Genomic DNA, 20,850 nt, shown 5'->3' with positions numbered 1-20,850 from the left:
CCTGTAAATCTCTCAAAGAACTTTTCTAGATATCTGCAAAGTATTTGAACGACCCAATTCACACGGAATCAACTGCGCAATCCCATTCTCGATATCGCGGTCCACTATTGTATCCGAATCTGCGCCTGCTGCAATTGCGCTACAAGATGGGGGCCTCTCTGGAGTCAATTCCATTGCTTCCGCTATTCCAAGAGGCGAAGAAATATGCCGAGCAAGATCCGAACAAGATTGCCGTGATTGATCGAACCAAGGGTCAGAGTTTCACGTACCGACAGCTGCTGGGCGACGTGTCGGCGACGAAGAAATGGCTGCTGGAGAAGGCGGGACTGGAGTCGACTGGTGACCTGGAAGAACGTCGTATCTCGTTCCTGGTGCCGAACGGATACGACTATGTGACGATGCAGTGGGCGGTATGGGCCGCTGGCGGCGTCTGCGTGCCATTGTGTTGGTGTTCAACGAGCCAACGAGTTGCGAAAACGTGCTGATCGCAGGACTCAAGGTACCACACACCCGGTCAAGGAGCTGCTGTATACCATTGGTGACTCCCAGCCGTCTCTGGTGGTGATCCACCCCACGTTCGAAAAGGTCGAGGCGCAGTTGCGCGAACATGTTGACGCGATTCCGTTTGTGACTTTCGAACCGTTGTCCGCTGCATCGGAGCCCTCGAACCTAAGCCTTCCGCCATTCAGTGACTCGCTGTCGGTGGATCGGAGAGCGTTGATGATCTACACATCCGGCACAACGTCGAACCCCAAAGGATGCGTCACTACTCACAAGAATATCACATTCCAGGCCAGCAGTCTCGTCAACGCGTGGGAATATAGTCCGTCAGATCACTTGATCCACGTGCTTCCGCTGCATCACATTCACGGGATCATCAATGGCTTGACGGCCTCGTTCCTCAGCGGTGCTACGGTCGAGATGTACCCGAAATTCGACCCAAAAACGATCTGGGAGCGGTGGCAGGACAAAGGATCGTCGACGATGTTCTTTGCGGTTCCGACTATCTACTCGCGATTGGTGGATTACTTCGACGCGCACATCCGGGGTACTGAGCAGGAGGCGGCTGCGCGGGAAGGCGCCCGAGCATTGCGCCTGATCGTCAGCGGTTCGGCAGCATTGCCGACGCCGATCAAATCCAGATTCCTGGAGATTACGGGTCAGACGCTACTCGAGCGCTACGGTATGACTGAAATTGGCATGGCCATCAGCTGCGGTCTGGATGTGGAGAAGCGGCTCGACGGCAGCGTGGGCTGGCCTCTCCCTGGCGTTCAAGTGCGCTTAGCGGATAAGGAGACTGGGAAGATCATCGAAGGCGTTGACGAGGACGGCATTATCGAGGTCAAGGGCGACAACGTGTTCCTCGAGTATTGGAACCGGCCGGAGGCCACAGCGAAAGAGTTCACGGCGGATGGATGGTTCAAGACGGGCGATGTGGCGCGTCGGGCCGCAAATGGGGCATATTACATCCAAGGACGAGCTTCCGTCGACCTAATCAAGACGGGCGGCTACAAGGTGTCTGCCCTGGAGGTGGAGCGCAAGATGCTGGGCCTCGACTCGGTTCAAGAGGTTGCCGTCGTGGGCGTACCGGACGACGAATGGGGGCAGCGGGTGGCTGCCATTGTGAAGCAGCGGCCGGGGGTATGATTTCACGTCTCTATCGACAAAGAACCTACCTTTTACTGACTGAAAACCTTCGCAGACTGCTCCGCTGAACCTTGACGACCTCCGTCGCCAGCTGAAGGAGGAAATGGCCCCGTACAAGGTGCCGACCATCCTTCGTGTGGTAGACGCAATTGAGCGAAACGCGATGGGCAAAGTGAACAAGAAGGACCTTCTCAAAAAGTACTGGCCGGATGCGTGAATATATTGGCTAGAAGATTCATACCTTATAGAGTGATACAGATATCCACTTTGATTTGTCCGGAGGACCTTGTATATACTACGAGTTGACAAAGACTTTATAATAGTAGACAACAAGATTTATACAAACCTAATCATTTTCAGCTAGGAGCAACAAGACAAGAGAAATAAAATATCAGAATCGAAGGTATCAAGGTTTCAATGACTGGAAGATGGCACCTCCTTCGGTTTGGCCCAACTAACCCAATGGTGTCTGCTGGCTATCCTGAAAGACTACAAATATGATAACCTGTCCTTAGAAGCACCCGAGGAAATTGACAAAGCTGACAGTCAAACTTATCCATGTTAATTGCTTGATTCTACTTTCTCGTGTATAATGAGGGGATAGGGAGTGGCAACGGTTTACGTGCACAGCTAGGCAAAGCAACACACAATGATCAAAGGGACGACAGGCCATACTAGATACCTACCTACCTAATGGGCGAAGATGCATAAGAAACGGGAGAGATTTGATGTACCTTTATTCACCCAAGGTTTTCATAAGACAATTAGTGACAACCAGCTCAGATATCAAAAGATAATAACAAACGCACGAATATACATAAAATCCATCGTTGACAACATCTAAACGAATTCTATCATACAACCATCCGAGACATATACACACAACCAACGCCAAATACCCACCCCCAATCCATGCATACAATAAAGTCTAGAAGTACAGTATACACAATCATGAATTTTGAATCTACTTGTACGCATACGCGCGCGAAATATCAAACAAAAGCAAACAGCGTGTAGAAACATAAGAGTTGTAGCTTCGTACAGGTGGCCACCAACTCCGGCTTTTTTATGAACTTAAGGAGCAAGGACAAGCGCGAGAAGTGCCATGCGGCAGTAGAGGCCGTACCGCATCTAGAAACCATGTTAGCCTGTCAAGTCTATACACCTCGGTAGTGGAAATAAAACTCACCTGGCGGAAGTAAGCGGCCCTCTGGTCGAAATCCACCTCCTCGCTGATCTCCGCATTGCGTGGCAAGGGATGCATGACGACCATATGGCTCTTGGCGTGCTTCAGAACCCGATTGTCGATGATGAAGGTGTTCTTGAGCCGCTCGTACTCGTCCAGATCGGCAAACCGCTCCTTCTGCACTCGAGTGCAGTACAGAACGTCCGAGCGCGCCACAATCTCTGGCGTGAGCTCCTCGGACTCGACCAGCAGCTGGCCTGACGAAATAACCTGCTGGCGCACGTCCTCCGGCAGCGATAGCGCCTTGGGCGCCACGAGCTGCACCTGCACGTCGTAGAACTGGAGCAACTTGATGAGCGAGTGTACTGTCCGGCCGTAGCGCAGATCACCAGTGAACGTCACCGTCAGGCCCGTCACCGTGCCCAGCTCCTCCCGGATGGTGAACAGGTCGAGGAACGCTTGGGTCGGGTGCTCGCGGCTGCCGTTGCCACCGTTGATCACCGGCACCGGTGAGAACTTGGCCGCTGTGTGCGCGCTGCTTTCCTCCGGATGACGCAGCACGATGGCATCGCCATAGCAGCCGAGAGTGCGAATCGTATCCTGTAGCGTCTCGCCCTTCTTCGTCGATGAATGCTCAGTCGAGATCGCGATGGTGCGTCCACCCAGGCGCTGCATGGCAGCGTCGAACGAGGCGGAGGTGCGCGTCGACGGCTCGAAGAACAACGTGCACAGAACCTTGCCCTTGAGAATATCCAGAACACCCTGGCGCTCCACGCCCAATCGCATCTCCTGCGCAACGGTGAACAACAGGTGAAGGTCCGACCGGTTGAACTGGTTGACCGAAATAACGTGCTTCTGCTTGAAAGTGGATCTAGCCAGCAGCTCCTGCAGTGATGGCGACACCTGCGACAGCGGCGTGAACAGCGGTGGTCCGAGTTCTGGTCCAGGGACCAAGTGGTCAGGCACCTTCGGACGTTGCGGCCGCATAGGCGTGCTGGTCGTCATGGAGAAGCGACGCTCAATGGAAGTCTGGGGCTGCACTTTGGGAGAGAAGGACTTGATCGACGGCGACGGTGGCACGATGCGATGGCTGGACATGTCCGCACCCAATGCCGCGCCGGGCTGAATCTCACCATCCAAGCAAGAAGTCTTGCCCTGGAAGACGACACGGTGAACTGATCCCTTCAGAGGTTTACCATTGAACGGCGACCAAGCCTTATCGTTCCGATAGATGTACTCGCGGTCGAGCTCGACCTCCACGCTCGCGTCCGGCTGATCATGCAGCTCGAAGATTCTCTTGGGATTATGGTACAGCCGGTCAACAATATCATTCACCGTGAGACGTCCCTGCGACACGGCGGTGAGCAAGAGAGGCAAGGCATCGGAAATACCAACTGTGGGGCTCGCGTTCTTGCCCGCAAGCTGGTATGGGATGCTGCCGATAGAGAAAACGTCGATGCCGCTCAGATGCTCCCACAGAGCTTTTTGGTCTTCAGCTGTGGGCAGGCCGGCGCAGTCAGGGAAGTCCGAGCGAGTGAGGAAGAGACTGTAGATCGAGACATCGCAGGTGATTTTCAGACCCTTCTCCTTGCTAAGCGTGACGAGATTGATGTCGTCTTTCGACGTCACATTCATGACGTGGATGTTGCGATTGTGCAGGCTCGCCAAGAGAAGAATCGAGGCGAGCTCTGTTCCCTTGGCATCCGTGAGGATAGGCTTACTCGATGGCCAAGAAGCGAAGTGGCTGATGACGGCAGGGACCTTGATGTTACCGGACAGATGATTGAAGGGAATGAAGAGAGATCCCACATCACCGGTAAGCTGGCTGAGCGTTTCGGCATTCGAAGTGGTTGCAGTCACCGAGAGGTTGAAGTCGCAGAACGATCCTTCCTTTGTATTCCGCTGGGCAATACTCAGGGCGGTGCTGTCGGTCACGAAGGTGTCCACGCCCACTGGCATCACCCGAATCATAGTAAAACCGGCCGCAATGGACGCCTCGGTGACCTGCCGGAAGTCCTTGGATCCAGGAGTGGCCAGGCCGGGGACAAAAGAGGCGATGTTGATCAAGCCAGGGAGGACCACCGTCCGGTGACTGGTCTGCGCATCGATAGTGAGAATGCCGAGCTGGTAGTTCCGCGACAGAGCTTCGATCAGGAGCTTCGCATTCTTAACGTTGGTGACAAGCGGCGTCTGGTAGTCGACCGCCATCCGACGAGTGCGATAACCCTTGCTCATGTAATTGGCGGGTCGGCGGTACCGGTTGTTCGACGGCAAGTTGATGTACAGATCGATCAGGTTATTTGCCAGATGCTGCGTCAGAGAGTACTCGGACTTGAGATCCTCCTCCTGACCAGCGAGCACTTCGAGGTATTTGACCGGAATGCCATGTTCTTGAATGTAATCCGCCGTGCCAGCAGTAGCGAAGAGGTTGTAGCCCATCTGGTGCAGCTTGTGAATGAAGGGAAGCATTTCCAGCTTCTCCTTGAACGACCCAATCGACAGCAGAATGTTCTTCTTCGGCAGCCGGAAACCAGTCGAGATCAGGGCCTTCAGGTACGCTTCATACCGGTCACGGCCAAAGCAAGCAACCTCGCCTGTTGAAGCCATTTCAACACCCAGCACAGGATCAGCGCCGGACAAACGGGAGAAGGAGAACTGCGGAACCTTGACGCCGACATAGTCCTTTGGCACATTAGTCGGCGGGTACGCCTCGAACGGGAGGCCGAGCATGGCCTTCGTTGCCATCTCGATGAGGTCAACCCCCATAACTTTGGAGACGAAGGGGAATGATCGTGACGCTCGGACGTTGCACTCGATGACCTTGATATCGTTATCCTTGGCAATGAATTGGATGTTGAAAGGTCCGGTCACATTGAGCGCATCAGCAATCTTGCGGGTTGCATCTTCGATCCGGCGGACGGTTTCGGGGTCCAGGTCTTGTGGAGGAAGGACCAGAGTGGCATCACCAGAATGGACACCGGCATTTTCAACGTGCTCGGAAATGAAGTGCCCAACCATGACACCGTTCCGGGCAACAGCATCCATTTCAATTTCCTTGGCATTCTCGATGTACTTGGTGATCACCACAGGATGCTCACGCGAGACAGCAGCGGCTTGGTTCAGATAGTTGGCCAAGTCATCCTCCGAGTACACAGTATTCATTGCAGCACCCGAGAGGACGTACGACGGGCGGACAAGGACAGGATACTTGACTTGCTTGCAGAAGGCCTTGGCCTCTTCGATGCTAGTCAGCTCCTTCCAGGCCGGCTGATCCACGCCAATACGGTCGAGCATGCGGGAGAACTTGTATCGATTCTCGGCGGTATCGATCATCTCGGGGGAAGTACCCAGGATCTTCACATTGAGACGATGCAGTGGCAGGGCGATGTTGTTCGGGGTCTGACCACCCATCGACATGATCACGCCGCTCGACGACTCCAGCTGGTAGATATCCAGAACCGTTTCCAAGTTGATGTTCTCGAAGTACAACCGATCGGCTTCGTCGTAATCGGTACTGACGGTCTCGGGGTTGTAGTTGACCATGACAGTCTTGTAGCCCTGCTCCCGAAGGGTTCGAATGGTGCGGACTGAGCACCAGTCGAACTCCACTGACGAACCGATCCGGTAAACACCGGAACCGAGAACCATGACACCGTGATCATTGAATTCAATGTCGTGTTCCGAGCCGTTATAGGTGAGGTAGAGATAGTTGGTCTGAGCAGGGAACTCGGCAGCCACGGTATCGATCTGCTTCACCACTGGGAAGATGCCAGCCTCTACACGCATGCGCCGGATCGCGAGTTCGTTAGAGCTCAAGAACTTGGCAAGCTGTCGATCAGAGAAACCAAGCTTCTTAGCTTGGCGAATCAGGTCCATTGGCACCGTAGACGCATTGTAGTTGCTGCTGAGCATCTTGCCAAAGTCGCTGAGTCCCTTGAGCTTGCGCAAGAACCACTTGTCAATCTGCGTAAGCTTCCAGATCTCATCCACTGAGTAGCCATTATGCATGGCATTGGCGATGGCGAACAGACGTTGGTCGGACGGGGTTTGGAGTTCCGTGTCGATTGACATCAGAGCACTAGTCTCGTTGAAGCCCAGGTTGTGATAGTCAACAGAGCGAATAGCCTTCTGGATGGCCTCTTCGAATGTCCGACCAATGCTCATAACTTCTCCGACACTCTTCATGGAGGATCCAAGCTGGGTGGAGACACGAGTGAACTTCTTCAAATCCCAGCGAGGAATCTTGACGACAACGTAGTCCAGAGAAGGTTCGAAGCAGGCGCAAGTGACCTTGGTGACCGAGTTTGCAATCTCATTCAGGGGGATACCCAGACCAAGCTTCGCCGCGATATAGGCGAGCGGATAGCCAGTGGCCTTGGATGCCAGAGCTGATGATCGAGACAGACGAGCATTGACTTCGATGATGCAATACTCCTTCGAGAAAGGGTTCAGAGCATACTGGATGTTGCATTCACCGACAACACCGAGATGACGGATAACGTTGACAGCAGTCGTTCGAAGCATGTTGTAGTCTTCGTCTGACAAGGTCTGCGAAGGAGCCACCACGATAGAATCACCAGTGTGGATGCCCAATGGATCGAAATTCTCCATGTTGCAAACGGTAACGCAGTTGTCTTGCGCGTCGCGGACAACCTCGTACTCGATCTCCTTCCAGCCCTTCATACTCTTCTCGATGAGGACCTGAGGACTGGCCGCAAACGCCTTGGCGCAGAGATCTCGCAGCTGCTCTGGATTCTCTGCAAAACCACTTCCAAGGCCACCCAGGGCATAAGCTGCGCGAACAATGACCGGGAATCCAATGTCATCAACGACCCTCATGGCCTCCTCAATGTTGCAGGCAGACGCAGACTTGGCGCACTTCTCGCCGATAGACTCCATGCTGCGCGCAAAGAGCTCGCGGTCTTCGGTGGTGATGATCGTCTCGATAGGTGTGCCCAGAACCTTGACACCAAGCTCCTCAAATTCGTCCTTGAGCTGGATACCGACCTGGAGGGCAGTCTGGCCACCAAAAGTCACGTAAATGCCGTCCGGTCGCTCATGCTTGATGACTTTGCGCACGAAATCTGCGTTGACAGGGAGGAAATACACTTTATCCGCAAGACCCTTGGAAGTCTGGATGGTGGCGATGTTGGGGTTGATGAGAATGGTGTAGATGCCCTCTTGCTTCAGAGCCTTGATGGCTTGGCTGCCGGAATAATCGAACTCTCCGGCCTGACCAATACTCAAGCCACCGCTACCCAGGACCAGGACCTTCTTGACCGACACCCGGGGCGCTTTGCGCTGATTCTCGGCCTTGGTTCCGCCAGGGAACTCGACTGGCTGGTTCATGGCCTCGGGGGAGGCGATGGTCTTTTGAATAGTATTGATGAACACGTCGAAGAGAAACTCGGTATCGCGAGGACCGGGTGTGGCCTCCGGATGGAATTGAACACTGAAGAACGGCCGATTCACATGTCGGATACCCTCGTTGCTGCCATCGTTTGCGTTGATGAACAGTTCTTCCCATTCAGCTGGAAGAGTAGATGCATCCACGGCGTAACCGTGATTCTGGGAAGTAATGTGGCATTTCCCCGAAATCATACTTGTGCAAGGAATGTTGTGGCCACGGTTTCCGAACTTCATCTTGACTGTGCGGGCACCCGAGGCGAGGGCAAGCAGCTGGTGTCCGAGACAAATGCCGAAGATCGGCACACGTGCTTCCTGAAGAACCCGTGACAGGTTGTTGATGGTGGTAGTGATCGTGGTAGGATCACCTGGGCCGTTGGAAATGAAAAGACCGTCATAATCTTGACCAGCAACGCTAGGGAAGTCATAGTCCCATGGGACGACCATAACTTCAACGCCACGAGAGAGCAGACAGCGAAGCTGGTTGAATTTCATTCCAACATCCACGCAGAGCACTCGGACGGGCCGACCAGACGGGTGCTTTAGCGCGGCATCCTGGGGAGGCGAAAAGAGGCGGGGCTCCCGAATGGAGACTGAGAATGTCAGTTTCCGCTCGGCTATCTACTCCCGGGAGAATCATACCTTGAGCTACTAGATTAATTTTACTCGGATCGACCCATTCAATGTCCTCGAATGAGTCGCGCCATTCCCGGAGCGTGCCATTAGTCGCCGCTCCGTTGGGCAACTGAGACTTTTGCAGCAACAAACGGCCTAGCATGCTGCCCTTCTCGCGGATCCGCTTGGTCAGGGAGCGCGTATCTACGGCATAGATACCCGGAACTCCTTGCTCCTTGAGCCAGGAACCCAGAGATGACTGGGCAAGGTAATGTTCGTAGTCCTCGCCCGAGTATGTGGCGACAACCAGGGCAGCAATATGGATCCGGGTAGACTCGAAGTGCTTTGGAAGGTCTTTCAAAAGCTCATCCATGGCGTCGCGAGGTGGCACGCCATAATTGCCGACCAAGGGAAATGTGATTACTAGGATCTGGCTCCGATAAGACGGATCGGTGATGGACTCGGGGTAGCCAACCAGGCCCGTCTGGAAGACCAATTCTCCGGCTGCACTCTTCTCTGCACCGAAGCTATATCCCTGGTAGACGGTCCCATCCTCCAGTTCGAGGGACATCAATTTCCCCTCTGTGCCAACGATGGGGGAAGAGGCTGGCGGGTAGAAAGCGCCATCGGTGGCAGCGGGCGGCACGGCAGATCTCGACTGAGCCTCTCGGTTCAAGCTGTTGTATGCGACGGCGCCCCCGGTCGAGGGACTGGAGGGAACCGCGCCATTGCTCACACTAGAGCCTCGAGGCGAAGCGGCCTCGAGGCTGGTGTCCAACTGCGGCATGGATTCACGACAAAAGAAAACGAGGGACAGTCAGGTCCTCCGTCGCAGAAGCAGAAGAGAACTATGGGCACATCAGGCGCACTTGAAGACAGCCGCAGAGTCTGTCAATGCGCACTTCTGGCTCCGGCGAGGAAGACAATTGAGGGGAGAAAGCAGCTCAACAAAGTGCATTTCATAAATTTTTTTGCCATGGTCCCGCTCAGCCGAGCTCCCATTGGATGCGGCCCGCCCAGTCGATCCAGAGTCCAGAGCGTCGGTTCGGAACTTTTCTTGGACGATGGCTTGCAATTGCAAATGCCAAGACCGCGTTCGCTTGTTTCAAAGCTGTAAAAAACAGCATTTGTGATCAAATATTTGAACTTGCAAAGTCAAAGATCAGACTTTTTCAGGCTTCACGCTAATGAGTAATGACGCCACGACCATGGTCGCGTTAAACCTAATAAAGCAACTTTATGTAGAGGTTATGTACCGCACCTATTGTACTTGAGGTCATTCAAACCCGCGTTTGGCGCGTTCAGCGCCTGTGTCGAGGCCTTGGGAACGTAGAAACCAGTTTTATCTTCTCTCTGCGTTTCTACGAGCCCGTATACCACCAGCCGCCCGTGCCCAATGCTGTAAAACTAGTGGTGGAGATGGGTACGGCGATCATCTGAAGATATTTGCGGAGTAAGAAAAAAAGGTTGTGTTGAGGCAGGTACGGTATGAATCCTAGAATTTCCTGTTTTGATGTTTGGATAGTACGGCAAATATCCGACTACATTCGCCGATCTAACCCTAACTATGCAATCAGATGGATCATCGCCAGCTGCGATGTGGAGTTCCAATACTTCACAAACTTGATGTGCCCCTGAATAAATACCGGGCCACTACTCGTACTGGATTATTCATTGAATGGAAATCATTTTCTCCGAAGCCAGCTAGTGCAGTTGTGTTGAGATCATTTCACGCCATCAAGGACGGAATTGCATTGCCCGGCCGTTCCGTCCGCGCTACTGGAAAGGATACATCAGCCGAGTCTCGTGATAGAATGTCTGCGGTCATCACGAATAGAGTCAAGGGGAAAAAGCAACACAAGCAAGAGGTCTATAATTCTATCTAGTGGTCAGTGTCCTTCTATAACCATCCAAACACAATCATCACGTCGTAGCTCCGTGCCCACATATCCGTCTATGAATTCACCCAAACCCATCAAAAATCGAAGAATTGATATGTACCCCCCTCAGGAACCCAATCAAACTCCATGTTCATGGGCATGTTATCGGCTGGATACATCCTCAGCGCTTGATTAGGATCCACGGGAAAAGGATGGGGCGTGACCTGGCCGGTCGTCTGCTGAGGCCATGGATGTTGAATCTGGGACCCAGCTGCATGTTGGTCGTACATTGTACCCTCACCCCCGTGAGATGGCGTGCCCAGTCCCGGCGGGTGCCAACCGCCCTGCATGGGGGAGTTGGCCGCAGGTGCTGATGCGGGAGACACCGCGTATCCCATCTTTGAGTCGGAAAGTTGAGACTGCATGGATGGCGATAACGAGGAATGCTGATCATCTGACCCCGGTGTTGAAGCAGCTTCATGATACATCCTCGTTGCGAAGGGTAAAATGCCACTATGCCACACAGGAAACGAAGATTCAGTAGTAGTAGATGGTGAAGTGACTGAATGACTCTCGCTGGGACTGACTTGTGTGGGTTGCGTTTGCGGCTGCGGCTGAGGGGACGCAGTCTTGTTGGTTGTTTGATTGGACGGGAAAGTCCGGTAAAAGTCTCGCCATTTTGCCCCGATAATCTTCAGCCAAAGAGTCGGGATGATGTACTGCGAGTTGCCGCTAGCTTCCGTGAGTTTCTGCGTTATCGCGTCGAGATATGTTTCCATCCGCACAGACTCCGGGCTGAGGACCTCTCCCAGCCCGCCTGACTGGGCCGAGCGGAGTACTTTCAGTAAAACTATGACACCCATGGTCACACGATAGTACGCAAGACTTGGCATCTGGCGCATTGTGTGTATGTCACAGCTTAGAAAAGAGTCAAGCAACGCATGGGATGTGTCGAGCCACCTCAGCAGGAGATCGACTCGAAAAGTACTCAATGTCTCCTCCGAGCACCCTGTCGGCTCGTCATCGACTGCATGTATATCGTGGCATCCTTCCCCGGCTCCGACTCCGTACACCGCCAAGATCGTGAAATGGTATTCAAGCGCCATGAAGACTATGGTGTTGATCAGTGCATGAATTCGACGCTTCCATACACATGAACCTTGCCGTACCAGTGAAATGCTCAGAGTCGACACCCTTTCTCCAGTCTTCAATTCGTTTATCGAACAGACGAAGCACAGAGCGGACTCGATTTTCCGTCAGAGGTGCGGTCGAGCTAGTCTCGTCTATTCCGAATGCATGAAGCGTCTCGTCCGTGATCCTCTGCAGGCCGAACCAAAGAGCAAACTGCCTGTCCGAGTTGATCGGAGATCGACTCAAAATTCTCACACACTCCTGGATCCAATCATTGTACACGAGCATGCTCGGCCGTCTTGTTTTGATGGCGACACTATTCACGGTAAGTCACTTGCACAGACGAAAGGGAAGCCACTAGGACTCAGAACTCACTTGGAAGCCAAGTGATAACATGCAAGAGCCGCCCTTGCCTGTTCGGCTACTCGATGGTCAAAAGAAGGTCGAGTTTGAGCAGCCCTTTTCCCTTCCACTGGTCTCCGAGACACGCGGCGCTTAGACGCAATACCAATCTCCAATGCCATCGTCGCAGCGATGTGGGTATACTGAAATATTTGAGATTCCGAGGGTGATTCTGGGGGTGGGTGAAACACCACCATCATGATCAATGCCAGAATGAGATCCAGGGACTTCTCATGCCTGAAGAAAAATCGCACCGCCAAAGAATTGATCAACTCCCCGTTCAGCGCAGCAGCAAGCTTTGAATCTACTGCGATGGATGCGGAAGCGAGAACGGTCAAAAACAACACGGGTCTTGTGCGTCGTAGCTGCGCTGCAGATGTTTGTTCCGGCAGCACGATAACTGGGAAGAACTTTGCCAGCTTGTGGATAAAAAGGGAAATCAACTCGCTAGCCATGTCGACGGACACCACACCGCGATCGATTACATCATCTTCATCCCATGATTCGCCAGAGATGATGTTTTGGGTTAATGATGGCGTGTTTGGGCCCCAGGCAGAGCCCTCACTGCGAGAGGCATCCTGCCCATGCCACTGCCCGGGTGATAAACAGCGATTTTGAACCTTGCTTGCGGTGTCGGAATCATGTGATAGCTGGCCTTGGTCGTTGAAGTCAACATCTTCAGCCTCCTCGTTTCCAGTCTCTGACTCTTCATTGGTCAGTTCCCCGATTGGCAGGTTGCGATCCCGCAACATCGAACGCATGGCAGCCATCTCCCGCTCCAACTGGGCGACACGGGAATCGGTGCGCCTCCGCGGACGACGCTTCTGCGGAGCAACGAAGATGCAGGGCCGTTTTGCCCTGGTACATCTCTGGCATTGGTTCGGGACATTTTGGTCGGGAATGCATCGCACCTTAAGCGACCTGCAGGACTCGCATGATCGATTCAATTGCTGTTGTGGCTGGGTAGACTGATCAGTCCGACCGTCAGTCCCTGATGCTGTCGGTTGGGTAGAACTTGACATGCTGTTGTCCAGCGACACAGGTGCCAGGTGGAAGGGAAGTACTGCGACTCTCTACCAACGTCTGGAGACATATAACCCTCTAACAAGAAGAAAAAAAAAAAAAAAAAAGGAAACGGCTCGGAGAAGAGAAACTCAATCACAGTACGCGTGAAAGAGCTTGAGCGCTCTAGAACGCTCAGTCGCACATAGCCGAGGCACCGACCATGGCGTGATGGGATTGAACAGTGACTCGGGTCTAGATATGTCTGGAGGGCGTCGATCACACACCATGCTGTAGGGCTAAGTGATCGTATCAAATAATACCTTGCAAGGGATTAATAATTACTGCGCCACATTTTACGGCACCTAACGGGCGCTGGCAATCCCTTCTCTAATTGCCGCGTCGGGCGCAGTAGCAGAAGCAGTAGTATCAAGATGGATTCCAGCCACGAGACGGTATCCAGACGATCCGTGCAGATCACGTGATGAGACTTTTCTGCATGTCTTGGGCCCTGGGCACACGTAAATAGGAGTGTGCGGGCAGTGGGCACAAGACAACGGAGTACACTAGACACCAACTCACCATTGCTGCTGCACTGATCTGGAAAGTGAATCGGATGAACTTTAACTGTTGATGCAACCCGGAAATGGTTTCTCTGTGGACTAGGTACAGGCTAAATGTAGCCTAGCCAACTTACTTTTCTGCTGAAAAACTTGTCGCCTGATTCTGATCTTCAACCTGCAAACCTGATTCCAGAAACGCTCCTCTCAGCTGGGCTGAAAGACTCATATTTTTAGCACTTAAATCGAATTTCGTTTTTTTTTTTTTTTTTTTTTTCCTTGGTTCTGATCGTCATTCTCGAGATTGCTGAGATGAGATCGGAAGAGCCGGAAATCGATATTTCTGGATATGCAAGGGAAACGCTCCATGTACCAACAATAGAACCCATGTGTTCAATGGGCATCCATACGAAAATCTTCCTGCCAGAGCCAACATACCTGCTTGAAATTACGAGCGTGCGCTCCGTACAAATTAGTTTTTTTTTTTTTTTTCTTCTTGGGGGCCGACTTGAACAGTTTCTCCAATGGATCAAAATATTCTATGGCCGAAAAAAAAAATTGCCCACGCGCCTTTTCATGACGCCGCAGGTACCACCATGAGATTCCCCCTACAGTTTTGATAATTATGACTCGGAGAGAACAAGCGGCATCTTGGCACGGTTGACTTGATAGCGAGGCCAGAGGGGATTGACAATGTGGTTCTAAGGCCGCTTATCCGCGGAAACCATCAATACTAAATTCACAGCTAAGGAGCTCAATACGATGTGGTTACCGGTAAAGAATATAAGCATAAACTGGATAGGCGCGATGCGTCAGTGGATTTAACTAACCCATTTCTTGTGCGCGAGTTGCGAGGTTCGAACATAATTCGATTAACTGCATCTTAAACTTTAACCTTACTCGTTTAAAAATTAGCAGGTTTGAGAAATTTGATTGAGGGTTAATCCAACGGTCGAGATCTAGTAGCTGGCGTCAATATTGGGCCCGAACGCGATCGCCCCGATGCTATGTTGCAAAATCAGGGTAGCCCAATTCCCTCACGTCTTCGGATCGACATTGTTCTCTAATTAAGCGGATTGAAGACAACCCCGGCTTGTGCAGTTGTATCTTTCGGCTACAATAAAGCCATAATGCAGTACTTATACATAGTAACTCCTGTCGAGTTTCAATCATTGCCGTATGCACATTCGGAATTCGCATCCTATTTCACGATTTCCTGCACGAATTGGACACCTGTCCAATAATGGCAAGTAATGGAAGTTGTCCTTCGGCATAAATCATCCCCGAGCGAGGTTGAAGGTGAGATTTGCAATCCGAGTTTCCAGAGGTGGTCTATGCAACCTCCTTTGCCCTACATAAAAACCTCTTGGCATACCATCTTGTAGCCAACAGGGAGCCATCAGACGGTTCGGAACCTTGCAGATCAAGCAACAACTGAAAAGTGTCTTTGCCCAGTACCTGGTTACCTACCGATAGAGTCGAGTGAGAACAATATCCTGTTCTCGTACATTATCCTCACTGTCGGAACATTAGTCTCGTGATCCCTGTTTATTGACCATTCTGCACGGTTGGCACTAAGAAATGCATGACGCAAAGTGCTCCCTATAGCTGGAACCCAGGATGTCAAACTGGCGGTGAGTCTTTAGTGCTTGCACGGTAATGCGTTCTCCCTCCAACGTCTTCGTGACACTGATAGTATGCGCCGCAAAATCATGGCTTCTAGAAGCTGGAGAAAAAAATTACATGCAACGTAAAGGGAACTCAAGCTTCCCTACCTCCACGATAATCGCAATTTGAGAATCCAGATGTGGAGCCTGGGGATGCCATCGTTGAGCTAGGCTAAAAGTAGGCACGGGGAAGAAAATGCCGGAACTTTAACCTCCGAAATTCATGACCCACGGAAATCCCCCTATAGACCTCCTATTCACTAACTTCTTTGAGGATTTCTACAAGTAACTCCAAATGCTGAAACAGACCAAGCAATAACCCAATCATGCCGATTAAATGTGCGGCAGAGATCGTGATCTTGACAGAGTACCCCTGCTGGCCTGGCACCGCCAACGTGGGGCCTCCGGCCCCGCAAGCCGGCTCTTGAGGAGCGGCCGGAGTCGGTTAGCCCTAAAAAGCTTGATTTTGACATGCGACCAATGACCATCGTCAGTTTATTCAGCAAGCATTGTAGATTGTGTAATTGCCAAGTGCAGATGAATCAATGATGACCGCAAGGCAGACTCCGTCATTGGCATTTAATTTGGGTCTTCTTCAGTATGATTCGAAGGCAGCATCATCGTGCATTGAGCCGCCATTTAGCCGCAACGGCTGAGTATAACTAATTTCTTCGAAACCTAGTGCAGACTGTGAAGTGCGGATACAATACCTTCAATACGAGGACCATGCCAATGACATCAGGCCTAGACCTACACTAACATCGCGAGAGAACGGCGCAATGCGATTAAGCTTGCGACTACTCTGCATCACGCTACTATGCGCTGGAATAGCCGCGTCCCCGTCGACCAAGATCGGTCCGGATTTCAGAAGCGCTGGGATAAACATAGCCAAGATCTCCAGCAACAAGGGCGGAAGCCCAGGGCCAAAATACTTTCGTAAGTTGGTCGGACCAACGGATGTACACATGAAAGATGACAAGCTCATAGATTGCACCAGACGAGTCATCGTAAGAGACCGTACACGATTGCATACGAGTATTTCCCCAATACTAATGACTGGGACTGGCGTCGGAAACTAGATTCAACAACCATTATGATGGACGGTTGGTCGGAAGTATCCTTGTTGGGACTTGGGGTTGACCATGGACAGCTTCGGATCCGAGGAGATGCTGGAAGAGAAGTCCCTTCCCTATCTGAGGGCTTTGATCCAAACGTACCTTGTGACAATGAAAGACTTGGGGGTCGCCACGTGGATCATGCATGGCACTTTGCTAGGATGGTGGTGGAATCAGAAGGTCCTGCTAACGATTTCTACCCTTTCGCCCTTGTACTCCTCAGCTGATATGATTCCGGTTAGATTATGCCATGGGACGCCGATATTGATGTTCAAGTCACAGAGCCCGGGATTCATTTCCTAGCTCAGTATTACAATATGACTGAACACCACTTCGATCTTCCAGGGATCCCGGGCGGTCGGACATACGTGCTGGATGTGAACCCGAACTACAATGTGTCATCTACCAATGACTATGATAACGTGATCGATGCCCGATGGATCGACAAGACCAGTGGCTTGTACATCGACATTACTGCCGTGCGGCCGGACGACAAGCGCCGAGAGAAGGGCGAGACAGGAGCACTGATTTGCAAGGACTCTCATCAATACCAGGTATCTCGGCTTACTTCTTCAGCATTAGGATGGGATGGAGCATCTGACAAATCGACAGGAGGAGGACCTGTTTCCCCTGCGTGATAGCCTGTTTGAAGGCGTACCCGTCAAGATTCCTTTTGCGTTTGTCAAACTATTGACGGATGAATATGGCAAGAACTCAATTACCGGAACAAGATACAACGGGTGCGCCGACTCCTTCCATGCCTCTCACGGCTGGTACGATGGAGCTAATGAGTTTATCTCCAGGTATACGTTCAACGAGGAGGCTCAGCTCTGGATCCGAGACGAGTGAGCAGTCGATAAAAAGAGACCAGCCCTCGTTGCTAACAAGAGATAGTGTCAATGACAAATTGACCAAAGCCCAACAATATCAGAGATCTTGACAGCAACTACTACGACGTGCTGACGTTGAAGAACTCAAATCAACATCGGGAAAATTTAGCGACTCGATTATTAACGGCACTCGAGAGGGTACGAGGGATCATCTCGGCATAGCCACTAAATCATCAAATTCTAGCCTCGCTGTTCGCTATCCTTGGATTCTAGAAGTGAATTGTGGTAGATCGTGATGTCATGAATCTAGATGTTTGTTCTTTCTGCAAATCTCCTCGAAACGTTGCGAGAATTCCAGGCGCAACTCCCCAACAGGAACCAGAAAAAATTCACATGATTGGTGGGCACGGATCCGCGCACAGCAAATCGACCAAATCGATCGCAAAGTGCATGGATCAATTTTCAGAAGGCCAATTAGAGCACAGGAATATTAGTTGGCAAAACTTTGAATTTCGATCTTGCGTGATTTGCATAGCGGAAATCGACTCGTCGGCTCGACTGGTCGCGTTGATCACCCTTGAACTCAAAGCGATTAAGCTTCGTCGATTGGGCTGACTAGACGGGACGATCAATTCTTTCATTGTATTCCCCCCGTACATAGTCCCTCCTGATCGGAGAGCCGTCAAAAGAGCAAAATCCAGATGCGATACATCCTTCTTGAGAATTCTACCACGTGTCGTTCGTTAACCGCACACCGGTAGCTCAGCGGCATGATTGGTTCTCAGCAACGTCGTGGGACATCCACAGCTTTAGCCGAAGACTGTCCATTTTGCATAGCTTGAAGCCAGTGTACCTATCATGGAAAACAGCAACGATGTACTCGAGGACATGCGGGATCACGCTGGGACTTTGTCCCAATTATCGCAGTCAACCAGCCAATCCGTTGCGCGGCAATCACAGAACGTTGCCAACCCACAGCGGATGCAACCAGTAACCAACCCGGACCCCCAGCTGCAAATCAGGAGCTGCGTCACCTGTCGACGGCGCAAGGTGCGTTGCAACAGAAGACATCCGTGCTCGAACTGTGTTAAAGCAGGCATCGACTGCATCTTTCCGACAAGACGCGCGCCTCGGAAGTCGCGACGGCCACCAGAAAGTGACATTCTCGATCGCTTGCGCCGGCTGGAAGGTGTTGTCGAGAGTCTTGGGGCTGCCGCAGCGGCAGATCGACCAGATGCGGCTCGCACGTCCCCATCGCAACACCCACAAGGTTCAACATCAACATCGCGAGATCCTGAGGGGCCAAACAGTGACAGTTGGCAAGGAGAAACGAGTGTCCGCGAGCAGATTGGACGGCTGGTGATCGATGACGGCAGCAGGAGTAGGTATGTGAGTAACAGATTCTGGGCCGGTTTGGGAGATCAGGTGAGGTGAGATGCAGAGTGCCGGGGACGTTTGAACTAACACTGGCCAGATTGAGGAGCTGCGGGATTTGCTGGACTCATCCTCCGATGATGAAGTGGATGACCCATCGCCGCAAGACTCTGTCAAACCAGCAAGCCAGAACCATGATGCCTTTCTCCTTGGCTACCACTCCGTGGCCCATTCACTTCGTAATTACCATCCGACAACAGCGCAGACGTTCGCTCTGTGGAAGATCTACGAGCAGAATATTGCTCCGTTGGTGTCACTCCTCCACCGGCCGACAGCATGGAGAATCCTCTCGGAAGCTGCGACGCGTGTAGAATCACTGGACAAGAACACCGAAGCTCTTGTCTTTGCAATTTACCTGAGCGCAGTCATCAGTATGAGTCCGGAGCAAGCCCAGCGGGAACTGGGCGAGGACCGTGACAGCGCAATCAACCGCTTCCGATTTGCAACGGAGCAAGCCCTGGCCAGAGCCAACTTTCTGCACTCGCAAAACCTGACACTCCTCCAGGCCGCTGTTCTATTTCTGACCGTCATCCGTACACATGACGCCTCCCGCTTCGTGTGGACGCTGGTGCCCGTTGTGATCCGCTTTGCTACTAGTCTCGGAATTCACCGGGATGGAACTAATTTTGGACTCAGCCCATATGAGACAGAAATCCGGCGTCGGCTGTGGTGGCACATTTGCATTCTGGACGTGCGCTCCGCAGAGGATTACGGAATGGACCCGATCATCCACGATGAAGACTATGATACTCAGCTATTCTTGAATGTGAACGACGAAGACCTCACACAGGAGATGTCCGACCCTCCGGCGGAGCGCGTAGGAATGACGGATGTGACATTCTCTCTCATGCGGAGTGAATTGGTAATTGCGTATCGCCGTGTGATGTACACACCTCTCCGTACCCGAGTGATTCCCAAGCTGGAGCAACGGCTGAATCTGGTCAAGAACCTTAACGAAAAACTTCAGGCGCTTATCATTAGGCACTGCGATATGTCGATTCCATTGCACTGGCTAACTGCGACCCTGGGCCGGCTGGTCGTGGCCAAACTATGGTTGATTGTGCACCACCCGATGATCAAGGATGAGCGGCCGACGATGATGCCTCACGAAATGCGTGACCAAATGCTACGGACATCTGTTGAGATGATAGAGTTTTCACATTTCCTAGAAACGAACCAGGAGACAACCTGCTGGGGGTGGCTGTTTAATTCCTACAACTCGTGGCCAGCAGTAGCGTTTGTTCTGGCAGAGGTGTGTCTGCGCCCACCATCTCCAGACGTTGATCGGGGATGGGCTGCAGTCAATGCTGTCTTCCGCAGCTGGGAGAAGCAAGGCTGGCAGACAAAAGGTGTTCCCTTCCGGCCCTTGTCAAAGTTGATGAAGCGGGCGATGGACGTCCGAAGGATGCAGAAGATGCGGGAGGGATCTGGAGAGTCATCATCATCGTCTTCTCAGAGCATTCCGCCCCCGGACACGCAGACCTCGCCCTTGTCGATGACGTCTCCATCCCGTAGATTGATGATGGGAGTCTCAATACCGGACTTCAACGCGTCGAATACAAGCTCCTCTCGACAGCATTCGACATCCGAAAGTCAGTCGCCGCAGACACAACAGCAGCAGCAGCAGCAGCAGCAGCAGCAGCAGCAACGACAACCCAATGCAATGTCATTTGATCTCGACCTGTCCCAGGCTATGCCTGATCTACTCCAAGACATCTTGCCGCTGCATGGTATGACCGGTCCAATCACACCGGAGACTGTACGAAACCAAAGTATTTCGCTCTCGCCGCCGTCTACAAGTCAGGCGTCGGAGCCAGGACACCCCGCACCGACCGATACGGCGCCAAATAGCTTGGGCATGCCCTCTGGCCTATCATCGGAGCGAACCGGCAATGTGATGCGTGATTTCGAGGTGGATTGGGGGAATATGGATGGATATGGGATGATCGGCAGCACTCTTGGGCTATTCTAATAA

The 20,850-nt window shown here is 52.2% G+C and overlaps 5 protein-coding genes across 5 annotated transcripts; 3 read left to right on the top strand and 2 right to left on the bottom strand.

The window, feature by feature from the left end:
* Positions 1–146: 146 nt before the first annotated feature.
* Positions 147–1,864, top strand: VTN49DRAFT_7312 (uncharacterized protein; the record flags this gene model as incomplete). The annotated part of the gene is made up of 3 exons (XM_069415568.1): positions 147–444; positions 500–1,641; positions 1,703–1,864. The coding sequence occupies 3 exons, from the start codon at positions 147–149 to the stop codon at positions 1,862–1,864; spliced, it is 1,602 nt and encodes a 533-aa protein (XP_069272506.1).
* An 857-nt stretch (positions 1,865–2,721) lies between these two features.
* On the bottom strand, positions 2,722–9,641 carry VTN49DRAFT_7311 (uncharacterized protein; the record flags this gene model as incomplete). Its single annotated transcript, XM_069415567.1, has 3 exons — positions 2,722–2,778; positions 2,837–8,832; positions 8,882–9,641. 3 exons carry the CDS (start codon positions 9,639–9,641, stop codon positions 2,722–2,724), a joined length of 6,813 nt encoding a protein of 2,270 aa, XP_069272505.1.
* A 1,188-nt stretch (positions 9,642–10,829) lies between these two features.
* Positions 10,830–13,289, bottom strand: VTN49DRAFT_7310 (uncharacterized protein; the record flags this gene model as incomplete). The annotated part of the gene is made up of 3 exons (XM_069415566.1): positions 10,830–11,845; positions 11,904–12,181; positions 12,241–13,289. 3 exons carry the CDS (start codon positions 13,287–13,289, stop codon positions 10,830–10,832), a joined length of 2,343 nt encoding a protein of 780 aa, XP_069272504.1.
* Positions 13,290–16,275: 2,986 nt separating this feature from the next.
* VTN49DRAFT_7309 (uncharacterized protein) lies at positions 16,276–17,551 on the top strand (the record flags this gene model as incomplete). Its single annotated transcript, XM_069415564.1, has 8 exons — positions 16,276–16,432; positions 16,494–16,503; positions 16,576–16,599; positions 16,647–16,791; positions 16,854–17,165; positions 17,224–17,351; positions 17,415–17,456; positions 17,506–17,551. 8 exons carry the CDS (start codon positions 16,276–16,278, stop codon positions 17,549–17,551), a joined length of 864 nt encoding a protein of 287 aa, XP_069272503.1.
* A 748-nt stretch (positions 17,552–18,299) lies between these two features.
* VTN49DRAFT_7308 (uncharacterized protein) lies at positions 18,300–20,847 on the top strand (the record flags this gene model as incomplete). The annotated part of the gene is made up of 2 exons (XM_069415563.1): positions 18,300–18,866; positions 18,916–20,847. The coding sequence occupies 2 exons, from the start codon at positions 18,300–18,302 to the stop codon at positions 20,845–20,847; spliced, it is 2,499 nt and encodes an 832-aa protein (XP_069272502.1).
* Positions 20,848–20,850: the final 3 nt, after the last annotated feature.

Source organism: Thermomyces lanuginosus (assembly GCF_041956635.1).
Source record: "Thermomyces lanuginosus strain ATCC 200065 unplaced genomic scaffold VTN49scaffold_5, whole genome shotgun sequence".
In the NCBI taxonomy this organism is placed as follows: Eukaryota; Fungi; Ascomycota; class Eurotiomycetes; order Eurotiales; family Trichocomaceae; genus Thermomyces; species Thermomyces lanuginosus.
The sequence above is the reverse complement of the archived record's forward strand: the minus strand, read 5'-3'. Positions and strand labels throughout refer to the sequence as shown.